General features: G+C 42.3%; 1 protein-coding gene across 1 annotated transcript in view; it reads left to right on the top strand.

The window, feature by feature from the left end:
- Mfap1 (Microfibril-associated protein 1) overlaps window positions 1-18,924 on the top strand; it is a 43,067-nt gene extending 24,143 nt beyond the window's left edge. The window contains exons 4-7 of the mRNA XM_080284815.1: window positions 2,937-3,110; window positions 3,572-3,796; window positions 17,948-18,046; window positions 18,547-18,924. Of these exons, the coding sequence (XP_080140941.1) occupies window positions 2,937-3,110; window positions 3,572-3,796; window positions 17,948-18,046; window positions 18,547-18,924 (876 nt within the window). The remainder of the gene's footprint in view (window positions 1-2,936; window positions 3,111-3,571; window positions 3,797-17,947; window positions 18,047-18,546) is intronic.
- Window positions 18,925-19,146: the final 222 nt, after the last annotated feature.

Below are 19,146 nucleotides of genomic sequence, written 5' to 3'. Positions count from 1 at the left end.
TGAATAATGAATTGGCTGAATAACAAACCGATTTTTCCCGTAAGATTGTTAAGAAATAGGGGGATTAGGTTCCGGACCATCTTCGTCACTCAAAAAGTATTCAATAAAGATGGAAAATATACTGGTAAATAAGAACGAAAGTGACACAGGGATTTGAGCTGTTTTCTTATAGACCTACGTTCTCAAGGAAAATTATTTTGGTACTGCATACATCTCAGATGATTGACGTTTGGTTTTCGATAAAAAAATATTGGAGAACAAACAAAATATACCTACTTAGCGATATTAAAGAAAGCCACCTGAATGCCTTCGATAGAATGTTTATTGCCAAACCTGCTGACTGGACATGACATCACTACACCAAACAAACTCGGATGTACTCAATTTAAAACCATAAATAGCAGTGGAAGCCTAACTGGAAGTACTGAAACCTGTGTGGAGTGCAGCTGTCATTTATGGGGAGGCTCCTCACATTATTTAAAAAAAAAAAAAAAAAAAAAAAAAAAAAAAAAATGATTTTAAGCCAGGTATCCCCGAAGGGCTAAGGCGTTGCCCCTGGGTTGGAGCGTGTAGCATTTTATGACTGGATGCCCTTCCTGATGTCTACCAATGACCCTTGGGTGGATTCGATCCTCCGACCCTTCGAGCAGAGCGGAGCGTTCTAACCCACTGAGCCACGGCTCTTCTCAGTAGGGTGGAGTCAGAGGCTTTTTGTCTCATTAACTCTCCTCCTCTTATTGGCTTCCTTCAGTCTTTGTCTCTTCGCTGCACTGTTGCATCCTTATCTCTTTTCTATCGCTACTTCAATGGTCACTGCTCCTCAGAACTGTTTGCTTGCATCCCTCCACCTCTGTGACGGGCGCGTAGCACCCATCTGGCAGGTAACTCTCATCCCTTCTTTGTCCAGCTCTCTAATGCAAGAGTTAACCGTTACTCCCAGTCCTTCATTTATGCAACAGGTGAACTCTGGAACTGTCTCCCTCTGTCTGTATTTCCTGCAAGCTATGATCTCCAGTCTTTCAAATGCAGTGTGTCCAGGCATCTCAAAATGATTGGATCTTGAATTTGGCTTTCTCTTGTATATTGTTTTTCTCTTGGAAGGAACAGTTATTGCAGGTTCATGGCCTTTGGTTTCTTCTTCCTAGCATTAAAAAAAAAAAAAAAAAAAAAAAAAAAACGGGTTTTGCCCCCCAGGACCCCCAGTGATTATAACCTACCAAGCCTAGTACAAACTAAGATGTGCATGTTGTAAAACTGGCACCAAAACAGTATCATGCATTAAGAGCATTCATTAATCTTAGGCGCAGTTGTCACCAGGGTTGCCATTTGGTATTTTTCATTACCAATGTGGGCCAATTTGGTAATGAAAAATTTGTTTGGTAATGAATCAGCATGATCTGTTACCAAACGGATTTTTCACATGTATGAAGATACAGAGGATGGAGGTGGTGGATTGTCTGGTATCTTTGATTAATCTGCCAGCCTTCATAGCACAAAAATAATCAACATGCTGCTAATTTATAAGGAGAGTGATTATTTCCATGTGCATAAATAATCAGTGAAGAATAAATGGTTGCTGAATTTGGCAATGAAAAGTTAAATTTGGTAATGAAAATTAAGGAGTTTGATAATGTGGCCGAGTTCAGGTCTGGCAAACCTAATCATCACCCGACCATATGAAGGCGAAACACTCACTCAGGTTGGTGAGCACATGACTGTGCTTGACAGGAGTAATAGTAGGGGTCTTGGGTGGAGCCATGGTGGTGCTGTAGTATTCCACAAGGCCAAAAAGAAATGCAGACAGATGAAGAGGCAACCAATCAGCAGGGCGAAGCGCAGGAGACAGGCAGCTCAGCTAATCTGTCTGGTGGCACGCAGTTTGAGTTGTCGAAATGGCAGGAATAACCATATCAAACAGTGGAAAGGGTATATATTTATAGATGTTGAAACAACGAATTGTTGAATAACAATATGTCTAAATACAAGGATTTGGTGTACAGGCATGTTGGAGCCTGGATAAAAGATAAGAATGGTACGATATATATATGCAATATACCGGATTTCCCGTATGATAAGACGCAACAAGTGCTAAGACGCACCGTATAATACTCTAGGTAAGTTGGGGGAAAGAAATATTTGAGGATTTAATAGCTTACCATACCAGCAAGTCTAAGGCGCCAACTGTACGGTATCATTTTTCTTTCTGTCACAGCAAATCATCACATATTAAACCTATTATCAAATGTATGTGGTTATTATTAGGTAGATGTACTTAGTTCAGCACAATTTAATACATATTCACATCAGCAGCAAATCATACTTGCCACTACAAGGCGTGTAAACACACAGGCGACGGCATATTTACATCCAGCTCCCATCAGCTGATGTTTTTATGTTCAGTAGTTCGAATGAACCTTTACAACCCACACCCCCAACAGAATTCACTCAGTTCAGCCAGCAAAGCCACTATCATAATATTGCTTTATTACACAGTACCATTATATCAGTACATATTGCCAGTTTACATTTTATAATACCATTGGTGACGTCGTCTGCTTCAATAACTGTAGTGAGTGCTACTTATGACTGAGGTTTATGAATGCTTGCATCTTGTGACTAGGGTTTGTGAGTGCTTTTATCTCGGTACTGGGATTCGTGAATGCTTGTATCTCGTGAGTGGGGTTCATGAATGTTTATATCATATAACAGGGGTTCATGGGGGTTGGCAGACTCCTTTCTACAACTTTATCTTCGATTGCAAAGATGCAGGGTGATTTTTTATAGCATTTTTCTGGGAAAAAATGCGTCTTATCGTTTGAGGAACACGGTATATCATATACATAAATATATATTTTTCATTAATTCATGTTGATACTTTTAAATTCTCTCTCTCTCTCTCTCTCTCTCTCTGACTGTGACTCTGACTCTCATCACAGCTGCTAGGGAAGGAGGAAGAAGGAAGTGAGGAATCAAGCGAGGAGGAATCATCTGACTATTCTGAGGAGACTGACTCAGAGGAGGAGGGACCCCGCCTGAAACCAGTGTTTGTGAGGAAGAAGGATCGTGTCACTATACACCAGAAGGAGCAGCAGCAACTCAAACTCAAGCAGGTGAAATTTGAAGCATGGTGTGAGCTGAAAGAGATAGTACAGGGTCCAGGTCCACTGACTTGCTCCCAGCTAGCTCCTTGGCCTGTATTTTCATTGGTTAAGGAAGCTTCCAAACTGCTTTTCGTAAGCAGTGTTTTTTTGCTTATTACACCTTACAGTCATTCTCCAGGTTACATAAATTTTTCTGATATTACAATACTCTGCATAGGTAATGTGCAAAAGGATATTAGCCAGCTGTATCCTAAAATAAATTGCACAGGAAGAGGTGCCTGGGAGCTTCCTTACCAAATGAGAATATGGCCCCTTATCATTATTGTGTTTTCCCAGGAAGGGCAAGGAAAGGAAAGTGCAGAAATTTCCCGTATCTCTTGTTCTTGCATTCAGACTCTGAGTTGCAACAGGATTTTTTGTTTGTTGATCATTCTCTGTCATCATCATTTACAATGTCATCCACTCTGCAGCAAGAGGCTGACAACCGTAAACGTGTCGAGGAGCGAAGGCGGGAGACTCTCCGGATGATTGAACAGGATCACCGACAATCAGCAGCTACAGCAGCCAGTCGTATGGCTGCCTCAGCTGATGCTTCTGCTGATCCTCTCAACTCAGTCAACACAGATGATGAGGCAGACGATGCTGAGTATGAGGCTTGGAAGCTGAGAGAATTGCGGCGGCTGAAGAGAGATAAGGTCAGTGGATAGGAAAGGGTAGGTGCCAATTTGGGGAGAGATGAATGGATTAAACAATATGGTATGATGAATGGAATTGTTACTGTATGACTTACTGTGCTGTACAATACTTATACTTGTAGCTTTTCTGTTTAAAAAAAAAAAAAAAAATGATTTTTTTTTTTTTTTTTTTCTGTAACCTAGAAAGTTCAGTGTAAAGTGTCAGTCATTATCTAAAGTAGCACAGTTTGGTACAGGGTTCATTTCACATTCAGTACAGGTATTACAGAGTTCTTCAATTGCTTTTCTCCCCCAACAATAATTTATATAACTCACCACTCCAGTATGCCATGGTTACACAATACAGCCTCAAGATGTTCAAAATAATCCAACTTCTTCAAACACTTCACCTCTTATCTCTCTCTCTCCCCCCCCCCCCCAGTACTGCACACCAAGTTTTATTGCATTTGTTTCCTTTTAGAATGCATGTATTAATGCATTTAGTTGCATTCACACTTAAACACTCATTCACAAAGTTTAATATCTCTAACTCACAACTCAGCACACCCATTCACAAAATTTATTATCTCTAACTCACAACTCAGCACACCCTTTCATGAAGTTTAATATCTCTAACTCACAACTTGGTTCAGCCATCTCCATAAATCAAGACTTATCGAAGATCAGTGAATGGAGACAAAATAACCTTGTCTATTTTATGATAGTAAAACCATCCATCCATCCATCATGCAATCCTATGTTGTCCCATGAGGAATGTAGGAGCCCAGGGCTGGGCAAGTTGGTCCTGACATTTAAGATGAGAGTGACCAGCCTCACTCATCCCTGAGTGGCATTACGTGAGCAATAAACCCCAATCACCTGTTGGATATAAACCCTCACAGGCTCAATCTGATTGAAGTGCCATAATTACCCACTGAACCACCAGACGCCATAATGTGGTTATATGGTTACCATTCAGTGTAGTGAATGGTTTTCTGATGTAAAGGAAACCAATTGGCTTGTCACTCAGTGTAGAGTCACATATAGGCAGAAGGATGAGGAAAGACTGAAGGAAAGAAAGACAGAAGAGGAAGTGTAAAGTCACCCATAGGCAAAAGGAGAAGGAAAGAAAGAAGTAAAGAAGGATAGGGGGCAGGGTGGCCTAGTGGTAGAGCGTCGGACTCATGACCCGGGGGTTGTGAGTTCGAGCCGCCCTGGTAGCTGCCATGCCGGGAGGAGTAGCTCCCTCCTGTCACCTAGCAGGGCTATATGCTCTAATAAGGTCTAGCTCGGGGGAACATTTCCCTTAAAGAAAGAAGAGGAAGGGAGGAAAGGAAGGAGGAGAGGGAAGGGCAGACACCTGAGAACAACTCTACATCAGTTGAGTCGATGGTGAGTGCCCCCACCTACCACAAAGTGCCCCCCTACCACAAAGATCACTGAATGGGGTCAAAATAACCATGTCTCATAGCTAGTAAAACCAATTATATACAGTTTATTATTAGACAGATATTGCCAGATTCCTGTATTACAGTAAATCCTCGTATTTGGACACATTTTACGTCAACGCCTCATTTTTCGCGCATGAAAAAAGTTTCCGAGTTGTCTTACAATTCGCGAATTTCCCCACAATTCGATGCTCCCAGCCGGCAGCCGACACTCAGCAGACAATGCATACCGATGCTCAGTCTAGGCACTGTCCATTTTTCTGTGCAACAGTTTTCCATGGTCTTTATACAGCAGGTCCAGAGGGGCAGTAGACACACGTGTTTGTTATTGTTCATGGTCGTAACGTACGATCTTCAGCCATGTCGTGAAAACATAGCAGGTCCACCTGGGCAGTAGACACACGTGAGTTTGTTATTGTTTGTGATCGTAATGTATGATCTTCAGCCGTGTCGTGCTACTATATCTTAACAGAGAATTGTTACATGTTTTTCGTAACACTGTTTATTTTTGTTTTGATGGACAAATACCTGAAATGGATAAAGCTTATCGATATTTAACCCCTTCTTTACCGAAAATGTGTTTTGATGTACCCCCGTACATCGCCAGTAAACACCCGTGAGACACCGGAACCGCTACCGTTGTATTCTGGTACACCCTCTAATGAATGGCAGCTTATGGGCCTCAGGGTAGCCCGGTAAGGCTGTTTCTGAGGACCTCGTGTTACCAACAGCTTGTTTGTGTTTTGACAACAAAGACTGTGACGAAGTTCTGACGAATTCTGACATCATAAGATACGTCATGACTGAGTTGCGGTGGCACCAATGGCTTGCTCACTCATCTGTGATGTAACCTCTTTTAGACCAATCATTATTTTATTTATAATTTCTACTACATATATCGTACTATATTTTCTGCTGACATACGGCAAAATTTACACCCCTTGGCCTGCCTGAGAGAGTCAGTTACCACGCACTTGTCCACGAGAGAGGGTGTACAGGATATTTTTCTCTCATGGCATCTCTGGCAAATACCGATAGTGACGAGTTTATTCCTCATGAGGATACTTATTTAGATGTATCAGATGATGATGCAGCAGTGTCTGATGTGTCAGTAGATCACTGTGATCCTGAAAATGTTAGCGAAGTTGATGTGAGTGAGGAAGGAGGAGGAAAATAGTAGGGAGCTTAGTGATGCTGCACTCTCGGCAACAAGTGGGTCAAGGTCGCCATCACCATCACGTGTGCCCACATACTTCATGCTTAGCTTGCAAGGTACATAAATAAGCCATCCATCTGTGCAGGACATTTTTTTCAAGCCAGTTTGTACAGTAGTTACCTGGGTAACAGTACATTAGCATAAGATATGTAAACTTATATACTGTAATGATTTATTTAATAATATTTTTTTATTACCAACATCATGCTGGGTTTATGTGATCATCAGTATACAAACAAATAAAAAAGAGTGAATAGTTTCGATGTGGAAAAAAATAAACACTACCCCTCACACTACGGGAGGGGGAGCTATCAGGTCGGTATGGGGGGTAAACATAATGTTTACATTTGGGGGAGGGGTCGGTAAAGAAGGGGTTAAGGAAGGAAAGAATAATAACCGTCCCAATACAGAGATGGTAGACTCAGCCCACCAATTTTTTATTCTGTTTAACTATATTACAGCCTCTCTTCCTTGTAGGAGTGAGTAAAATAATGTTGTTTTTCTTCTGGTAGGTGGTGACAACCATCATCCACTCACTTGATGTAGTGCTACCTACCTCTTCCTTAGCTTTTATCATTCTTTTTCTGTGTCTGTCCTCCTCTCTTCCTATTTCTCCCATCTTTCCTGTCACATCTTATTGCTTTTCTTTCCTTCACAGGCGGCTTTACATTGAGTGACAAGCCAAATGGTTTCCTGTAAGCCAAGAAACCATTTACAGCGCTGGGTGGTTACCATATAACCAACCCATACGTGCTCCCTACGTGTCAACAAGTGGGTTGGTGGAGGGTTAGTGCCCCTCCCCGTAAAACAGGTAACTCAAAGTCAAGTGGCTACCCCTTTCGGGATTATGGTGTCTGGCAATAGATAGATAGATAGATAATTTCTCCCTTCCTTTTAGTGACAAACAGGGCACATAAAATGACTGGGGTTTAGTTGACCTACTTCGATGTTGAAAATTAAATAATCTGGTGAAAAGTGGCAGCCTTTCCTTGGTTAGTGACATCGGGAACTAGCCCATCCACTCTCAACACACCTTCACTTGCCACTCAGGCCAGTCTTCATTTTATTTCTGTTAAGGATTTTTGGTGTTGCAGCTCTGTATAACAGTTTTAATGTATTTTCAGGCACATGTTTAATGTGTTATGCTGTTTTAGCAGTAGCAGACACTCTTCATTTAATTTTGGGTTGGGCCTGTTTGGTGTTATAGCACTTTCTGATAGGGTAGGTACGTGTCCTACCAAAACGCCCCCCCTCTATTTTTCCCATTGATTCTTAACTTCTCACTTTGACGTTTCACGGTTCGCGAGGTTTTGGCGGAACATCCAAGCAGCGAAAAACGAGGATTTACTGTACTTTCAATGCTACTAATATTAATATCTCCAAAAGTATTGAAATTCTCGGTATTTCACTTAACAATGACCTCAGCTGGACCTCTCATGTCAGATCACTTGCTAAAACCACCTCACAGAAACTTGGATTATTGTACAGAATTCGTAGCTTCTTCATTGACGAGCAGTTGGCTATACAGTAATTTATAAGAGTCATGCACTCTCAGCTGGAATATTGCTCACCCTTGTGAAGTGGATGGGGGGAGGTTGCACAAATGCAACTAGACAAAATTCAGAACAAAGCTGTTAGAATTATTAATAACCCTGCTATTACAAATAAACTACCTACACTACAGGTAAGAAGGGATGTTGCCTCTCTTGTATTATTTTGCGGATAGTTTTATGGCAAATGCTCAGGCGAAATTGCATCCATTGTGCCACATCTCCATGCCTTCCCCTATGCTTCACGGGCATCTGGTAGCTCACATGACTGGAATGTCACATTGCCATATTGTAGAACTTCTGTCAGTCAGAAATAACTACAGTACATCTCTTTGGAACTCGCATCCCCAGAGTTGTTTCCCCATAAACCTCAACTTACCGCTGTTGAAGTCCAACTGTCACAGATTTTTTATGAATGGAGGACACCAGTAATCTGGTGTGTGGATTATTATTCTTTTTATTCACATGTTCTTCCTTCCTCTCTTCTGTTATTTAAAAAAGAAAAATGACAACAATAACAGCCAGTTCTGTTATTAGTGTATCATCTCATGTTGAGGCTGCTCTCTCTCTCTCTCTCTCTCTCTCTCTCTCTCTCTCTCTCTCATACCTTTACAGACTCATTCATCACCCTTTGCAGATCTATGCTCCTTTCTCTGAGCAAAGCTACTTCATCAGCATGTAGGCATGATGATAATGTCCATTATGTTATTTTCTAATTGATGTCCTATGGCTGCAGTTATTTTCAGATCCATGACAAGCCACTCTCTCTGTAAGTTATATATGTTTTTTCCACACCAGTTTAATAAGAAGTGGGGATAGTGGTGTTTCAATGCAATACAAATTACTTGAGGAAAAATTTGGTGGGTAGGATTGGGAGAGAAGCGTCTAAAAAATTTTCTAAAAAATTCTGAAGTATTGATAAGCTGATTGCAGCCTTCAGACACCATAAATTTCAGCATTTCCTGTGTATAAAATGGATATAGTTGAGACAAAACAAAATTGCAGCCAAGAAATAATTTAAGAACTAGCTCACTTTCTTAACTCCTTAACTGTGGGGTGTCTCTTTCGTGATGCTCGGGAGCAAGGGATCATACCGCGGGGCGTCACTTTTGTGATTCTGTGTTATTTTGAATTCACATGGTCTTTCAAGTGATGGCTTGTATCATCTATCAGTACTGCCAGTGTCCAACACTAGTCAGCACTACTAATCTCATCCGTACTCCCATCCATTGTTGACAATTTAGCCATTTCTCCCCGTTCTTGACTCCCCTCCGTACCTCCCCTCCATTACCCTCTCCTCTTGCCTGCCCGGCCATGCTGCGCTAAGTAAATCTTCCCTGGAATTTTCCACTGATTTCATCCTTTGAAAAAAGCCCTGTGCCCTATTCTTATACCTAATAATATATATGTACAAAAAAGAAATAAGGTAAGTGATAGAGCCATACACCTGGAATTGGCTAATTATCACCTGACAACACCTCATGTGCACTTGTTCGCTAATTTTCCCTGTTTATTTCCCCTTGAAATATGCCGAATATTCTATTCTCGTAATAAAAATATATATAAGAAAGGAAGGGAGAAGCCTAAGTGATATTTACATTCACCTGGAACTACCTAATTTATTATGTATTGTCTAGATTTCCTGCCAATCATTTTATAGCGTATATATTAGCAGCTGTCACCACGCTGACATTGGCAGCGTTGCACTCCCCCTAGGCCACCACAGCATTCAGTTTACTGTCGTCTTTCAAGGTGAAACCATGTTGGATTCGCGCCTGTCCAATTCTGCCTCTTTTTAGCCCCATGCAAAGGGCCCTGTGACCTCTACTCCTACTAAACCTTGTGTGGAAAGGAGTAAAGGGCTAAGTGACTGCTGTGGAACGTGAACTGGCTAATTTATCAATGCAAATGATGGACATTGACTACGATCTTTCTGGTGACTAAAACAGTGCAATTGGAAATGTAAATAATGTGTAAACAGCAAGTAAAAGCAATGAATGTAAATATAAGTGAACAGTGGAAAATAGTTTTATAAGTTACTGCAAGTGACAGTGCATAACACAGTGTAAATAAAACAGAAATGTAAATACAGGTAAGCCCTTAATTCACGCGAACTTTTTTCACGCGATTTTGGTTATCCACGAATTTTTCATACAATAATTAAAACATAAAATTATAGTATTCAAATAAATAATTTTAATATACAAGAGAAATAAATAAAATATAAAAATGCCTACCTGCGCCCGTGTGCATACATGTATGTGTGTGTGTGTGTGTGTGTGTGTGTGTGTGTGGGAGGTTGGTCTACCACGCCACGCACCACACAGTCAGTTTGAATCCGACGGTCGAGCCATGCGTGACTCGCAAATCGTTATTTGTTGCTTATTTTTCTGCCTTCCAGTGATTGCTTGCCTTGTTTGCCAACATGGGGCTAGTGATGCATGTGGTAACACACCAAAACGGACTAGTAAAGTGATGTTGCTGACAGAGAAAGTTAAAGTGTTGGACAAACTTAAGGGAGGAATGTTGGCGACAATTCTCCGTCAGGATGATTCCCCGTCATTTATTTACATACCAGTTTATTTAGCAAGTACAGTACACTAGTTTTTTTACTTATATGAGTTATAAAATCCCCCTGAAAATTAGTTACTGAAGTATTAATTAATCAATAATAAGTATATTTATAGAATGACAGGAAATCGTCCATGTTTTGATGGTGAATTGACTTCGTGGTGAATTGTCTTGGAACCATGTGTTTGGGGTGAGTCAACTGTTCTTACAATGAAGAAGGCAGAACGTAGCATACGGGAGGCAGTGAGGGCTAGTGCACCAGTCTGTGCTGAAGTGTCTCCACCTACACCTGTGAACTGGCTCGGAACCGTATGTTTGGGGTGAATGAGTCAACTGTTTGGACAATAAAGAAGGCAGAATGTAGCATATGGGAGGCAGTGAGGGCTTGTGCACCAGACTGTTGAAGGGTCTCCACCTACTCCTGTGCTTGTCAGGTTTCAGTGTTAAATTTCTTACATTTTTGTTGTTTTTCATACTTTATGCTAGTTTATAAGGTGTATGTAGTGCATAAACAGTATTATTCAGATGTAATATACAGTAATCACTCCAATATCCGGATCAATAGAGCCATCGGTAGGTTCGGATATTGGTTTTGTCCGGATATTGGGCCCCAGCTTATGGACTTGTACTTACGGACCCTAACACAGGGAAACACCTATACAACTCCCTCCGGACATGCATAGCACCTATTTAACACCCAAATCACACCAATAAGGCACATAAATGACTGAAATAAATGCAATAGACACATAAAATGTGGGTTTAGAAGTATGTTCATACATTAATAAACATTCTGGTACTTATGGACTCTAACCGAACCTAACCTAACCGAACCTAACCGAACTCTGAAAAACACATTCCTACTGCACATGCATGAGGTAAGTTTAGTATGGAAAGAAGTACAGTATGACACTTTCTGGTAAGTATAGTATGGGAAAAAATACAATATGAAACATTCTGGTAAATATAGTATGGAAAATAGTACAACATGAAACATTTTGGCTACTTACAGCAAGTCCCTGGCCACCTCGATGAATAACCGCCTCCTCTCGGACTCTGACAGTAAGAACGATTTCCTGAAGCACTTGCACTACACTCTTCCTGAAGTCTTGCACTGAACTTAGTCACTAACACACAGAAGTCCGTTCTTTTCACAGTGTTCACTTTAGTCCAAATAATGTTCCATTAAATTTAAGTGTTGCACATTAACTTTTCCCAAGTTTTTTAAGTTTCCAAAGCCAAAACAAAGAAGGTTAGTTACGTTAAATTTCTTTTCTACTTAGTCTTTTCTCCCAACTTGAAAACCTTAACACAACACACCGTTTTTCACTGCACAACACTCAAAATTCCCGTGTGGTCTAGTGGAGAAGTTCTTGCTGTTTATTCACTGTCAGAGCCCGAGAGTATCACTGGCAGGCGTCCAAGGGGTGCATCGGTGGGTAGTGGTGATGGCGTACCGACTACAGAAGACTCTGAAGACAGCCGCAAACTCACGTCGAGCGGTGACTCCACTGTAGCTGATGTGCTGGGCTGTGGCTCGGAGCATGAGGGCCTGTCTTGGGGAGGCAACGGAGTGGAACCAGGGCTTGGCACAGCGGGGGTCACGGGCCTGAAAAAACTGTCAATCGTTGACTGACGCAAGGACCGACGATTCTGGCGATTGATGATGCGCTGCCGGAAAGCACGCACTTCCTCCACGAGTCCCAAGGGCCCCATCTCCCTGTCGCAGTCCGGGTGTTCCAGGTAGTCTAGGACGAACTCTAGATGTTCCCGGAGTGCGCTCAGCTTGGGGATGGCTGGAGTAGTGTCCTGCTGGGCGGAGTCTGCATCATCATCGCCTTCGTCGTCGGAATCTTCAAGTTCGGGACTGACACCAGCAACCGAAGACGCGATCTCGATATCAGACAACGTCTGATACCCAGGATCGCCCTCGTCGTCGTCCAAACACTCACGAACATCGTCCACATCAACATCGTCGCCGTGCGTACGTAGCCGTGCATGGAAGTCATCCACGTCAAACCCTAGGAAATCGTACTCCACATCTGTTCCGAGAAGCAGACGAGACCAACCATTTTCAAGAGTTTTCACAGGGACTTCCTTCCATGCACTAGCCCAGTTGTACAGCGCAGACTTGATGTTGTAGCGGCGAAGGTTTTCCAAAGTCCGCTTGCCTCGAGTGTCACGTCCTTCCCTGCGCTCATCCTCGTCCTCGAGAACCACCATCACCTCGTCCAGGAACTTCCGACGGTACAGGCGCTTTGTTGCCACGATCACTCCTTGGTCCATTGGTTGAATGAGAGCAGTCGTATTAGGTGGCAGAAACATGCACCTAATACGGCCATTCTCAGCAACCAAGTCCTTGTCGCACGGGTGGGCAGGTGCATTGTCGAGGAGAAGGAGAGCCTTTACCTGGTCGCGAGGAATTCCCAGTGTCTTCGTCTGGTAATGTATGACCTCCTTGACGAAGTGATGGTGAAACCAGTCTTTGAAAATCACAGCTGTGAACCATGCTTTCAAAGAATGGTACCATACGACAGGAAGGACATCCATCACCCCACGAAGGCACCGAGGCTGCTTTGCACGGCCAACAATAACGGGCTTAAGCCGGTGCATGCCGTTAGCATTGGCACAACACAAAGCAGATATCTGTTCCTTAGAAAGCTTGCGGCCAGGTACACGCTTCTCCGTCTCATCGGCGAGAGTGTTCGTTGGCACCGAGCGATAGAATAGGCCAGTTTCGTCAGCGTTATAGACTTGACCGAGAGTGAGGCCCTCCCTGTCGATCAAGCCTTTCACCTTGTGCCGAAACTCGTCCACTCCATCCTCGTTAGCGTCCAATGCTTCGCCATGTGCTTTACGGTTAGTAAGGCCATGTCGCAACTTGAACGCGAAGAGCCAACCCTCGGATGCCTTGAAGTCTAGGGCGTCGTGAAGCCTTGCAAACTTCTCAGCAGCAGCCTTCAGCTCCGTTCCACGTACCATCACACCAGCTGCACGTTGCTGTCGATACCAAATCAACGTGGAGCGGTCGATCTCTGCATACTTGGGAGTAAACATAACCTTCCTCTCCACGTTGCGTTTGCTTCTCGACGAGAAGTCAGCCGTGTACTGCATGAGCTTGTCTCGGGAACGCTTGATATCAAACAAAGTCGACCGGGCCAGGTTGAACTCGCGGAGAATGCGAGAGGAAGACCAACCCGCATCAACCTTCTCCAATATCTCCCGTTTCTTCTCCAGAGTCAACACCACTCTCTTCCTTTTCTCAGGAGGCGGGGCCATCATCACACACACTAAGAGTAGGGCAGAGAGCAGCAGGAGGCCTTGCAGCAAGTACGGCACCACCACAAAAGCGAGCACGTGGGCAGCCATGACGAAGAGCGTAGGTCTTGTCGCGGTGAGAGACAGGCGGGAAGTGGGGAGGATGCAGCGGCGCTCTATCGGACGTCGGAGGAATGACGAACCAAAACAATGCTCTCACGCGGCGCGCGCGGCAAGTTCAAATTACGGACGGCAAAAAATCGATTTTTTTTTTTCCAATTTTTTTGGATTTTCGGACCATTTTGGGAATGTTTGATCCCAGGACGATAAGGTTCGGTTAGTGGGGATGTTCGGTTATTGGGCGTCCGGATATTAGAGGGATTACTGTACTTAGTAGACATGCGTAATTATGTGCATACAATGGCAGAACATATACGCGAATTTACCACATACGCGAAGGGTCTGGGAACGTAACCCTCGCGTGAATTAAGGGCTTACCTGTAATGTAAATAAAATAGAGAATGTAAGTAGAAATGTAAATGAGTAGTAATATTAGAATACGAGTATATATACTAGGAGTAATGAAAGTGAAAGTTTCACTCTAGCATGTATGAATACTATGAGTTATGAAAGTGGAAGTGAAAGTGACAGATTCGCTCTCAACCCTAGTATACAGGATGAGAAAGTAAATGCTACGTATTTTACTGAAAGAGAAATTGAATGCCTACAGTGACAATAAACTACTATTACTGAAGGAAACTTATGGATAAAGACTGCAGATAAATATAAGTGTTATATAGTAATAGAAATATAAAGTTTGAGTGTTTTTATGAATAATAAATGACAGAATACAAGCGCCGAACGAGTGCAAGGGGGAAGCTGGTATGCGCTTGTAATTTTCATTGCTTTCACAGTGGTTTTTTTTTTTTTTTTTTTTTTTTTTTTTTTTTTTTTTTAGTATGGATTCCAAACTATTTGAAAATCATAGAATAGTGTTTCTAGTGATAATATCAGGGTGTGGTAATCATATTACGGGGTGTCGGGAAGTGTAAAGTGGAGACTTCGTTACCCAACTCCAGAAGTCTCCACAAGTCCTACGGTACTCAACGAAGGCTCAACAAACATCCCATGAGAAAGCTAAAGGTATGTGCCATATACATATATAATTATAATATTCTAGGACTAATAACTGATTTTTGGCAAATATTTTTACAAAGTCTGTCGGAGCGCGTATATCCTAGCGTGACACGCAAGTCGAGCCAAAACAACCCCACGTTTTAGAGGTTAAAATGTACCCTTTCTTGTCACATCAAATCTGGGTGAGTGATACAGTAATAATGACATATACTACTTTCCTAGCACTGTATAATTATAAAACACTGTAGGTTAAGAATCCGCTGTAATATAGAGGTCATTAAGGCTGTGCAGTATTCTTCATTCATTTTATATGGTATATATAAGTTCAACATCCTCACTGTGATATCACATAAAATTTAGTTTTTAAGGATGGCAGTTCACCTCGACCACCACCATACTGGGTGCTGTACATACTTCTCATTATCTCAGTCATTATCATCATCATCATCATCATCATCATCATCATCCAGACCTCCTTTCTCACCCTAGGGAAGGGTGAGGAGTAGCAATGTCCAGACAGGCCAAATTTGCCCACTCCAATGGGCCACACTTCCATTCACTCAGTCATTTAAGCCCCCGGAATCGTGGTTCTATTGGATACGTCAAAAACATTCACCATGTTCTGTAGCTTCATATAAATGTATCCGATAGGGTCAGTCCAGACGCTGCCACGTTAAAAAGGGGTGCTGGTCCCTGATCATGCACTTCTTCTTACAACATTCATCCAGCCAGCTTGATCTGTCAGTTCCCTAGCCTCACCAACTTCCAAACCTCTTCTTTCTCACACATTCATCCACCATATCTCTCCACCTTCTCCATGGCCTACCTCACCTCCTCCCTCCTTCAAATTCACTCAGATATACCTTTTTCACCACTCTATTGTTATCCATTCTCTCCACATGACCATACCATCTCAGTGCACTCTCCTCAATTCTGGTGTCCACCGACTTCCTCATTCCATATTTTTCACGAATCATTATTTCGTATCCTATCCACCCTCTGTACTCCACATACATTCCTCAGCAGTGCCATCTCCACTGCTCATACTCTTGACTTTTCATTTTCATGCCACACCATAGTCTCATATCCATATGTTAAAGTTGGCACTAACACTCCTTCATGTAAGCCTCGTGCAGCTGTAACACTCAAGCCTCTGTTTCTTATCAAGGCCTTCATTGCACCAGCTACTTTTCTTTCTTGTGTCACTCTACTTTCAACTTCTTTTGCACATTTTCCTCTCTTTTTTATCACTGTACCCAGGTATTTGAACTCTCACCAATTCCGGTCTCTCTCCATTCACTGTAACATTGCGCTGGGAGTCACCTTCTCTCTCAGTAACCATCACTTTACTCTTTTCTACGTTTACTCTCAAGGCACGACACTCACAGACATCAGCAAAACTCTGCACTAGCCTACCAAGTTCTAGTCCGGTACTTGCAAGCAGTACTGCATCATAAGCATACAACAAATTTGAGATATTCCATCCATCACCATTCATTACCAATGCCATCCCTCTCTCCATTACTTGTGTTTTTGCTTCTCTCATCACCCCATCCATATATATATTGAACAACCATGGGGACATCACACAACCTTGTCGCACACCCATACCGATCTTGAACCATTTACTTAGATGTCCATTAACCCTTACACATGCTTCACTACCATCATAAAAAGTCTTGACGGCACCTAGCAACTTACCATCTACTGTACACTGTACATGCGCAAAACTTTCCACAATCCTTCTCCGTCCACTTTGTCGTATGCTATATCCAGATCCATGAATGCCATAAACACCTTATGGTCCTTCTCACAAGCCTTCTCTACTGTCTGTCTCACTGCAAATATTTGATCCACACATCCTTTGCCACTCCTAAAGCCACCCTGTTCATCACTCACTAGGACTTCTGATATATCCCTTACTTTCTTTATAATATTTCTTCCATGTACCTTCCGTACCACACTCAGTAAACTTATGCCACGATAATTCTTGAACTCACTTTGCTCACCTTTATTTTTGTACAGGGGTATAGTCACAGCCTTTTTCCATTCTGCAGGCACAGTTTCACTCATCAATGCCTTCTTACATATCTCTAACAAGCACTTCATTGCATTCTCTCCACTACACTTAAGCATCTCTACATACACCTCATCAACCCCAGCTGCTTTCCCATTTTTCAGCCGCTTCACAGCACTCTTCACCTGTGCGAGTGTCATGTCTCCTGGTAGTGCATTTCTTCTCTGTACATCCCCAAAACCAATCATGTTTACAGCCGCTTTGCTCTCTCTGGTCCCATTCATCAGGCTTTCTTCGTCATTAAACTTGTTAAAATCCTACTCATTATGTAGCTTCTTCATTTTTTTCTCTCTCTCTAATGTAACTACATGTATCCTTAATATGGCCTTGGGCAGATTTTTTTGAAGAGGAGATATTAGGGATAGGTCCCCATTTCCAGGGAATGCACCGAGCATTGTCACATTGGCTAAAGCCCCACTGAAGCAAAGTCATAAGAGAAAGGCACACCACTGTCTTGGTCCCGAGACATAACATGAGAGTGCATAAACTCAACAAGTGTAGGAAACTTTAAGTACTTGCTCTATTTATTGCATTTGTCCTTTGTGTCATTCATCATCCCAGTACGCATGTAAGTACCATGCAGTGCAATAGTACATCAAGCGTAAAGGTGAATTTTCAAGTATGAGCATTGCATATCTCTAATTACTAACTCACTGTTTCCAGTATAATCAGCCAGATTGAATATACAGCAATCTTACATTTCCATCTTTGTTTTTAAGATGACAGCTGTTGTGTGTTTCATGTGTTTGTAGAATATATGAAGTATCCCTTATTCTATTGGGTAAATAATTGCTTACCCTCTAACATGAGTAGCATGTAGTTAATTATGAGTTTATTTGTTTTTGAAGCTAAACAAACTAAGTTTTCCATCAGTCTCTAGTCAGACATACACTCATGGCTTGGTATTTTTTTCAGGAGGAGCGTGAGACTGCAGAGAAGGACCGTGAGGAGGTGGATAAACTGAGGAACATGGGAGAGGAGGAGCGCAGGATAGAACTGCGCAACAACCCCAAGGTAGGTTTCCACTGTGGTAGGTATGGCAAGGTACTGTAAAGCATTTTTTGAGCTACATCATACTGAAATAATCCTTATCATCATAGTAATTGAGCTACTTCATACTGAAAAAATCCTTATCATCATAGTAATTGATTTGTGATTTGTCCTTAGGTGGGGAAAGAATTCTTGCTAATGATGATAAGTAATATTATTGATTAAAGGGCAGTGCTTTTTAAGAATATGACAGAATATTTGCTTAACTCTGCAATAATAGGTTCTTGTTGGATATTTTTGGAATATTTTGTGTTTATTATTCATCTTTTGTTCAACTCTTGGAAAGAAATAAGCTAAATGAGGTTGTAGCAGTAGATGAATATTTTCATGCTGTCAAACTTGCATGTAATAGTAATTTGCCACATGTAATTTTACTGTAATGTAACAATTATTTTGTATTTTTTTGAAGTATGAGCTGGAATTTACTCTATTCTCACTTTTTTATGAACCTTATCCCTCCTCAGATGATTACCAACAAGGCCACCAAAGGCAAGTACAAGTTCCTGCAGAAGTATTATCACCGAGGCTCCTTCTTCTTGGACGCCGAGGAGGAGGTTTACAAGCGGGACTTCTCTGGGGCTACATTAGAGGACCACTTTGACAAGACCATCCTCCCAAAGGTTATGCAAGTCAAGAATTTTGGTCGGTCGGGCCGCACCAAATACACTCACCTGGTGGACCAAGATACCACCTCCTTCGACTCACCCTGGGCTTCAGACTCGCAGATGAACCACAAATTCTTCAATTCCAATGCCGGTGGAATTAAGCAGCAGTTCGAGCGGCCATCACTGAAGAAGAGGTCAGCGGCTGCAGCAGGGAACAATGCCAATGTCCGGAAGTAATTGGCAGATGGGGATTCTGGGAGGTAGGAGGGGATGAGTAGGGATTTTAGGGAGGGGATTGGGAGGTGGAGATTTGGGGGGAATAGGTGGGGAGGGATTGGGAAGTGGGGATTTGGGAGGTAGGAGGGAATGAGTAGGGGCTCTAGGGAGGGGATAGGGAGGTGGAGATATTTTAGGAGGCAGGAGGGGAAAGGGTTGAGAGGTGAGGATTTGGGGAGGTAG

Source organism: Coenobita brevimanus, chromosome 103, assembly GCF_032717465.1.
Source record: "Coenobita brevimanus isolate Jiangsu-jjx chromosome 103, ASM3271746v2, whole genome shotgun sequence".
Lineage (NCBI taxonomy): Eukaryota > Metazoa > Arthropoda > Malacostraca > Decapoda > Coenobitidae > Coenobita > Coenobita brevimanus.
Note: the sequence above shows the minus strand (reverse complement) of the source record. Positions and strands in the feature narration are given on the sequence as shown.